We start from the raw sequence: 8273 nt of genomic DNA, 5'->3' as shown, positions 1-8273 counted from the left end.
GGACAGGAGGGGGTGGTCCAGGAATTGGGGCCTAACAGGAAGTCTTTGTGGTTCCCCAGCAAAGTCCCCTACCCCCATCACTACACACACTGGGAGATGGGGGGCTCTGGGAGTGGGACCATGTGAGAGGCCCGGGTGACAGCCTGGCTGGGCAGGAGGGAGCAGGAGGGAGCACACAGTCCATGCATGACAGGGCCCTGGGGCCCCCAGAGACCAGGCAGTGAGGACAGCGGGGGGCGGGCTAGGCTTGTGCTTCTCTTTATTGTTCTGTCCAGAGCCCGGCAGCGGGGGAGGGGCTGGCACGGGGAGGTGGGCACCCCTCCCACCTTCCTGAGACCACCCTCTGCCTCTCTCCTCTCCTCTCCTCTCCAGCATCTCACCCACCCTCTCTCCTTCTGAATTTCCTGCTCCCACATCCAGCACCTTCGGGGGTTCCCTCTTGTAGCCCCTGCTATCTAAGCCCACCCTGGGTGAGGGTGGGAAGGGGGAAGGGAAAGTTAAGGGACGATAGGGGACAGTTTCAAGCCCCCCAGTCTCCACAGGGGGCTGGTCCCCCTGGTTACCTGCCTGGCTTCCAGAGGAAGCGGCCCCCTTTCTCTCTGACCCAGGCTGGGGAGTGGTGAGGGTACACAGGGCTCATTCCTGATCCTGGGGTGTCCCAATGCCGTGCTCTAGGGTCCTCTCTGAAGCCAGAGCTACAGCTGGAGGTGGGAGGGGCGGGGTCACCACTCTGGCCTTGGCTCCATCCCGCAGGCCCAGGACACTGACCGGAAGAGGCCGGCCCTGAGGGGCAGAGAGGGAGGGCAGCCAGAAGCCTTCCAACATCCAGGGGCAGCTGGGGCACCCCTGGGGGTAGGCAGGGATGGGCCACGTTCCCGGTGGGGACCATGGCGGGGAGGTCAGTGAGGAGGGGCCAGAGGCTGTGAGGGGAGGCCGGTGGCTGGGGGAGGTGCCCGAGGACGGAAGGAGGCAGTGAGGGAGGACAGGGGCGAGGACGGTCTCTGGCGGCAGAGGGGTCTGTGGCTTTAGAGCACCTCGTGTTGCTGCTGTGTGGCCTCACTGACGACCTGGGGAGAAGAGAAGCCCAGTCCAGCCCCGGTGGTGGCCAGAGAGTGCAGCCTCCAGCCCCAGGCCTGCCCCCCACCCCAGGGCAGCAGGACACCCCGCTGCCAGCCAGGTGGACACACCCCAATGCTCCTCACCTCCCCATCCCGGGTCTCGATGGTCTTGATCATTACGGTCTTCTTGGTGTGGACCTCGGAACCCCTTTGCTCAGGGCTTGTTTCTGTAACAGACCCATTTGGACACTCAGTCTGACCAAGTCCCAGAAGGCCCAGCCCTGCCTGCCCAGTCCTGGGTTATGCGAGGGGCTGTGCGTCCATCCCTATCACATCAGGCAGAGCCCAGGAGGCCTCCCAGCCCCCTCAAGATGGACTTTATCGCCTGTCATTGGCTCCACCGATCCCGGGGCCAGTCCCACTGTTGAGATGGGCTCAGGAAGCAACAGATTTGTTCCAGGTACCAGCTGGTTCAGGAGGGCAGGGGACCACTGAGGCCCCGGCTGCCGGGCATTGGCACTGCCCACGCCTCCTCCCCTCCTCGCCATCTCCGGGCTCCAGGGCAGCCCTGCCTGAATTTGAACCCTGGGACCCCCCTCCTCCGAGACAGTTTGGGACCCCAAAGCCCAGACCCAGGATACCCTGTTGGAGGAGCTTATGGTACTGCCCCTCTTGAGACTCAGAATGAGCAATGTGGTGTTTCAATGAAAGAAAGGCTGGAAGTCTGTTATTGATTCTCTGTGCTGGTGACCAGCCACTTGTCCCTCCGTGCCTCAGTTTCCTCATCTGTGAAATGGTAACAGTGATATCCACCCTATCAAGGCCACAGAGAAATCTGAAAAGCATGGAGCAGTTTTAAATGCTAGACTAGCACTTTGTGTCTGTATAAACTACTAACTGAAGACAGGTTTTGCATCTTATAGGGAGGATCAAATTTTGGTCCTTGGCATGATGCAAGCTGATGTTTATGAATCTCCTTAGTGAGCAACCAGCCCTTGATGGACATTGGTACCCAGTGGAGCACAGCGTGTATTTTGTCCTGATGGAAATGAACATCGAAGATATGAAAGGCTTGATCTAAGAATGGCGAAGCTGCCAAGGACTCCAACTTGCCTTTCCTAATGTATCATTATAGCATGTTTTTCTGCTCTCTGGGGTTGGAAAGCCACTCTATCGGCATATTACTAATGTCAGAAGTGGCAAAGTGCCCTAAGAGCTTGTTCTTTTAATTGTTTGGCTTTGCTAAGGTTTGGCTTCATTTTCCAAACGTGCATCCAACATCTTGCTCCATCAAACTGGAAATGTTCAACAAGCAACCAGGGGGGTGCTTGGCAACATGCCAAACAGACAATGGGCAGGGAGAGCCTTCCACTCAAGGAGTTTGATTCTAGATGCTCCTGCTGCCAGGTCCTCCAGGACACCCCAGTGCCTTCAGAGTTTAGGTGCAGCACAGGTGCTATTTCCTGAGGCCCCAGTACCCCCAGAAGGTACAGGGAACGTGGTAAATAAAATAAAGTGAAATAAAGTAAAATTTTCTCTCTGTCAAAAGGTAACTCATGTGCCTCTATCCAGACTCCCCCACCCACCAAACTCCACCCTGTCCTGCCCCCACAGTTCTATCCGCCCCTCCTGGCTGACCCTGGGCAGTGCCCCTGTTCCCTGTCACTCTAGCAACTCACCTCGGAAGTTGAGGGCAGAGAAGGTCTGGATGGGGAGGTTGATCCTGAAAGGAGAGAGACCAAGCGCCCTAATGGTTAGGGACTCTCCCCCTGCCCCATGTCTCCTTATAGCCACCCATCAGGGCTCTCCCTGATCTTCCATAAAAACCACCCTCAACTGTCTCAGTCCCACTGACCCCACATTGCTTAGGAGATGGGGTCAAAGGCCAACTCCAGCTGTCCCAGGAACTGTCCCTTCTGGAAGGACCACCCATTCCATCTGTGACCAGCTGGCATGACATCAAGACCCCCATCCCCACAGCACCTTTCCTTCTTGCTCCTGGCATTGCAGAATGTGTCAATAGTAGCTCTGAGAAACATCCATTGTGTGCCCACCCTCCAGCCAGGCTGGGAACTGCTAGCCCACCCAGGTGGGCAAGTTCCATTTATGTCTAGCACTGTGAAAATGCAACACAACTCTAGCTACCTTAAAAGGCCATCATGTGTAGATGTTATTCTGTGAAATCTGGAGCCTCTCTTTATGCCTAAGCATGCCTGCGGCTTTTTTTTAACTTCAGATTTCATAACTTTTATGAGTGTCAGTGGGCCCCATTAAAAAAATAATTGGCCAGCTTTAAATCAAGGTTAAAATTTATGTACAGTGAAATGCACAGATCTTTAGTATACATTTCAATGAGTTTTTGGTCAATGTCCACATCCGTGTAACCACTACTCTGGTCAAGAAACAGAACATTTCCATCACCCCAGAAAGTTCCTTTGTGCCCCCTTCCAGACAGATGTTGTTTTCTGGGTCTGGAAGTGGGTTGCTCTGAGCGTGTTGTTCTGTGTGTTTTCCCGTGAGTGTGCGTGGACGAGTCCCTTCGCTGTCTCCCTTAGCCTAGCCGTCTACAAGGCTCCTGCCATTCTCTGTCTGTCTCTGTCTCCATCTGCCCCCTCCCTTTTCCCTTTCCTCCCCCATCATTTCCCACTCGGCTCTCATCTCTCCCTTGACTGGCAGTAATACTTTATTACCGGTTGCTGAATATGGTTTTACGTTGGTGGTTCTTAATTTTGAAGATGGATGAGGGAATATTTATATTTCTCTTTTTACACAAGCTCTTAATTAAATCGCTTTTTACCCAGGTGGCCCTAGTTAATTCTCTGCAATTAATGGAATGGTGGCCTCCTGTAGAAAAGTGTTTCCAGGTCTCCTGGAGGCGATCTCCAGACCCCTAGCGGCAGGCACGCGCCCTCCCCCACGGTACCTCCCAGGGCCCCGCCCCCAGCCCCTGGCTCGCCCCTCACCGGCTCTCCTCGCCCTCCAGCAGCTTCCGGTAGGTGGCAATCTCCACATCCAGGGCCATCTTGACGTTGAGCAGGTCCTGGTACTCGCGCAGGTGGCGGGCCATCTCATCCTTCAGATGCCGGATCTCCTCCTCCAGGCGAGCGATGCTGTCCTGGTAACCGCTGGCCTCGCTGGCGAAGCGATCCTCCAGCTCCCGCATCTGCCTCATCAGGGAATCGTTCTGCAGGGGACCGAGAATCCAGATCAAGGACAGGCTGTCAGTGGGGAGGACACGAGGGGCCCAGGATGGAAAGAAACTCAGCCTCAGGGCTGGGAGGTACCGGGAGATAGTCAGGTCCAGGAGCTGTCAAACTCTTCTTAGCCAGGGAACCCTGAGCCCAAATGAAGTCTTGTGTGGAAGTTCAGAGAATTAAACAGATTAAAGGGGGAGGAGTGGGGGGGTGGGATTTATGTTCAGCCTCACCCCCGCCCCCCCATGCAAGGAGCTGCCCCCAGGAACCCTCTGATTCCTTAGAACCCAACGGGGAATCCACTCATCTGTTCTGACCCTGGTGGTTGTGGATTTGAGGGGATAGAGGCCCAGAGCTGCAGTCAGGAAGGGGCTGGGTGGGCCAGCTGGGCAGAGACTTACAGTGCCCTTGAGGGCATCAATCTCGCAGGTGTAGGACTGGATCTGGTGCCGGTATTCCATCATCTCCTGCTTGGCCTGGCGCAGCGCGTCGTTGTTCTTGTTGGCCGCCTGGGTCAGGTCGGACACCTAAGGGCAGAGACAGGGGCCCTGAGAGAGTGGGACACAGGATGCCGGGAGGGGAGGGGAGCACGGAGACTCCAGGCCCACCCTCCTCCCCATAGATGGAGGCACAGGCAGCACCCATGATGGAGGGGCACAGAGGCACCGAGTCCCTGGGGCAGGACGCCCACCTTCGACTTGTACCACTCCTCGGCTTCAGAGATGTTCTTAGCCGCGATGGTCTCATACTGAGCCCGGATGTCCCTGAGGGCAGCGGTGAGGTCTGGCTTGGACATGTCCATTTCCACCTGGACCTGTTGTTCCTGAAGCTGGGCTTGCAGCTCCCGGATCTCCTGCAGGGTGTGGCTGGGGGTCAGTCTCCCACCAGGCCCACACAGCACTCCCACATGGGCCATTCTCAGAGCCCAGCACCACCCCCACTCTCCGTCTGCATTTGCTGGGGCCCGAGGATCTGGAACAGAGGGGTTGAGGGCATACCTCTTCATGCACTTTCTTAAGGAATGCGATCTCCTCGTTAAGAGATTCGATTCTGCGCTCCAGGTCAATGCGAGCTAGAGTGGCTGCATCAACATCCTGGAATAGGCCAAGCAAGAGGGACAGGGTCACTGTCCACCCAGGCAGGGCAGAGGGGGACAGGGGCCATGCAGGAAGGTACAGAAGGGAGAAGGGTGTGAGGGTAGGGGGTCTGAAGAGGGCTCACTGCTCGGAAGGCAGCCAAATTGTTTTCCGCTTCTTCTTTCTGCTGGATCTCCTCCTGCAGCCTGGCCAGGACAGACAGAAGGACAGTTAGTGGAGAATAAAGCAGGCAGTGGAGACAACTGGCTGGGAACTGCTCAGGACAGAAGGAGGAGACTTGGCTGCTGGGTAGACACCGGGGCCCAGAGAGGGAGTGGCAGAGGCCCCGCCCCACCCAAGAAAGGGGTGGGGTGGGAGGAGCCCAGTGTCTGCCCTGGACCACACCCTCGAAGTCTCTGCGCCCACCCACCAGTCTGTGACCTCCCTGGGTTAGGAACTGTGTCCATTTTATCCACCTAGGTTCCTTGTCCCCAGCCCTAGTGTGCTCCATATAGGTGCTCAATAACTGTGACTGGAAGGAGGAGGGTGATTCCATTAGGTGGGCTCTATACTTGCTGCCCTTCTAGTCCTGGGAGCCTGGCTGAGCCAACTCTCCAATCCCCCCAAGCTTTCTGAAGGCTGCAGCCCCCCCACCCCACCCCCAGCCACTCTGCCTGCCTCCCTCTGCTTATCCCATCCACCTTGGGAGACAGCACAGCCTCAGCCAGGCCCAGGGGCCAAGCTCCCTGCTCCGGCTCCCACCCAGGGCCTTGCACCCAAGAGAGAGAGCTGCTTGGGTTTGCCAGGCTGTCACCAAAGATGGCAGCAGCTGCCCCTCCCAGCCTGCCCCCACAGCTCCCCTTCTCCTTGCAACCTCCCCTTCTCCCTATGCATCCACCTGCCTTCCTGACTCCCATCAATATCACCCAACACCTCAAGAACCCCACAGGGCACAGGTGTTCACAAGGTCTTCCACTTCCACCCCATGATCTCCCCAAGAAAACTCCTCGCAGGGTGGAAGCACAAGGGAGAGACCTGGGGTCCATCTTCCCTTGGGGGACACGGGTGGGTGACCCTCTCGCTGCACGGGGCAAGAGAGGGTGCCCTGGCTCCTGGGAGAAGGCATGTGCTGACAGCTGGGCCCCACCCTCCCAGGTCTGGCCTCCCATTTCTGGGGGGGCACGGTCCCTCACTTGGCCTTGAGCCGCTGCAGGTCGTCGAGCAGGTTGTCGCGCTCGACGTCGACGCGGGCGCGCTGGTTGGTGAGCACCTCCACCTGGCGCCGCAGCTCGCGCAGCTCCTCCTCGTAGAGCTCGGCGACGCGCGTGGGCTCGCGGCCCTTGAGCCGGTTCACCTCGGCGGCGAGCGCCGCGTTCTGCTGCTCCAGGAAGCGCACCTTCTCGATGTAGTTGGCGAAGCGATCGTTGAGCTCCTGCAGCTCCACTTTCTCGTTGGTGCGCGTGGCCAGGAACTCCTGGTTCACGGCGTCAGCCAGCGAGAAGTCCAGCAGCTCGCCCGCGCCGTAGGAGGAGGAGGGCGCGCGGACCGCCCCCAGCCGGCTGGCCCGCAGCGACCCCAGGCCGCCGGCCCCGCCCGAGGTGCGCGACACCTGGTACACGCGGGACGTCATCGAGCTCGAGGAGCCCTTGGTGCCGAAGCCCGCGCGCGGGAACACGGGCGAGCTCAGCGGCGACCCGAGCGGGAAGCTGGGGGCCCCGCCGAAGGTGCGGCGGTAGGAGGACACGCGCTGGCTGGACGAGTAGGCCTGGCTCATGGTGGCGGCACGGGCGAGGCTGGACGGGCACACGGAGGCGGCGGCGGGCGGGCGGCCGGCTGGAGAGTGGAGGCGGCGAGGGTAGACAGGGCCCCCAGGCGTCCGCACTATTTGTATCCCTCCTGACATCAGCCCCCGCCGCCCCTCCCCTGACAGCTGCAGGATCCCGCTGTCCTGCCAGGAAAGGGCGGCCCGCTGGCCCGTGGGGGCGGGGAGGCCTGCGCCCCTGCGCTGGCGAATGGGGGGCCTGGGAGGCTGTGAGGGAGAAGCTGACCCACCCTGGAGGGCAGAAGGGGGACAGGCCTGCCTGCCAACACCTCATGGGGGTTTTTTCAAAAGTTCATCCCTATCCAAAATGAAATTGTACAAATTCATACATATGATAATGGGATAGAGGCTCTGAATTTCCATTTAGTTTGAGGGTCCCCTTTTTTAGCTCCAAAGGGAAACTTTGGGTCATTTCCTGAAAGGAGAAGGCCTGTTCCAAGAATGGCCCCAAGTCCCATTATTTCTAAAGACTCTCTGGAAGTTGCAGAGGTTTGGGAAAGTGAGCTCAAGCAAAGACCAGGCCACCAGCAGCCAGGCCTAGAGGCCAGGGCATCTCTAAGTAGGCAGGGAGGGTGGGTAGGGACCCTGCAGGCAGAGAGCAATGCTCACCCAGAGCCAGGCAAGAAACTTGGCCTTGCCTGCTCACAGATGTCCACTGGCACTTGGCTTCTAGCTCTGAGCCTCAGTTTCTTTCTGGACTGGTGTAGGCTCTGCGCAAGGGCTTCTTCACCCCCACCCCCCACCTCCATGGGCAAGGGCAGGGCCTCGAGTTTATAAACAACAGGGTGATTTCCGGGAACAGAGGTTGGTGCCTTCTAAGTTTCCAATTGCTGTGTCCACTCTCACCTCCATACCACCAGATTCACTGGCTCCTGTCTCCTTGAGCCCGCCCCCACCCCCTCTCTAGTTCATCCCTCTACTCACACCACCCACGTCCACACACACCAGGGGTTTGTGTTTTGTCAGGAATCGCACGTCAACCCAGCCATCTCCCTGGCAGTAACAGCTGCCAACCCGAAATACCAGTGCTGGTATTTATAGAGGAGAATGCATCGGCCTGGGAAACAAGCACACAGAAGAGGAACACTGGGGGGATGTTGGGGAGGGGTGGGAGCAGGTCCCT

The 8273-nt window shown here is 58.4% G+C and overlaps 1 protein-coding gene across 1 annotated transcript; it reads right to left on the bottom strand.

Moving 5' to 3' along the window:
- Positions 1–235: 235 nt before the first annotated feature.
- DES (desmin) lies at positions 236–7201 on the bottom strand. Its single transcript, XM_037850088.1, has 9 exons — positions 6522–7201; positions 5474–5534; positions 5251–5346; positions 4944–5105; positions 4654–4779; positions 4022–4242; positions 2738–2781; positions 1203–1285; positions 236–1067 (listed from the first exon to the last, which is right to left on the bottom strand). The coding sequence occupies exons 1-9, from the start codon at positions 7100–7102 to the stop codon at positions 1026–1028; spliced, it is 1416 nt and encodes a 471-aa protein (XP_037706016.1). The 5' UTR covers positions 7103–7201; the 3' UTR covers positions 236–1025.
- Between the last annotated feature and the right edge of the window lie 1072 nt (positions 7202–8273).

The sequence above is a fragment of the Choloepus didactylus genome, chromosome 9 (assembly GCF_015220235.1).
Source record: "Choloepus didactylus isolate mChoDid1 chromosome 9, mChoDid1.pri, whole genome shotgun sequence".
NCBI classification, from domain to species: domain Eukaryota; kingdom Metazoa; phylum Chordata; class Mammalia; order Pilosa; family Megalonychidae; genus Choloepus; species Choloepus didactylus.
Note: the sequence above shows the minus strand (reverse complement) of the source record. Positions and strands in the feature narration are given on the sequence as shown.

Coding starts and splice junctions, on each gene's coding strand:
- DES (XM_037850088.1), bottom strand. CDS start 7,102: ATGAGCCAGGCCTACTCGTCCAGCCAGCGCGTGTCCTCCTACCGCCGC. Junction 1,286..2,737: donor CTCTGCCCTCAACTTCCGAG/GTGAGTTGCTAG, acceptor GGTCTGTTACAG/AAACAAGCCCTGAGCAAAGG. Junction 1,068..1,202: donor TCGAGACCCGGGATGGGGAG/GTGAGGAGCATT, acceptor TCTTCTCCCCAG/GTCGTCAGTGAGGCCACACA.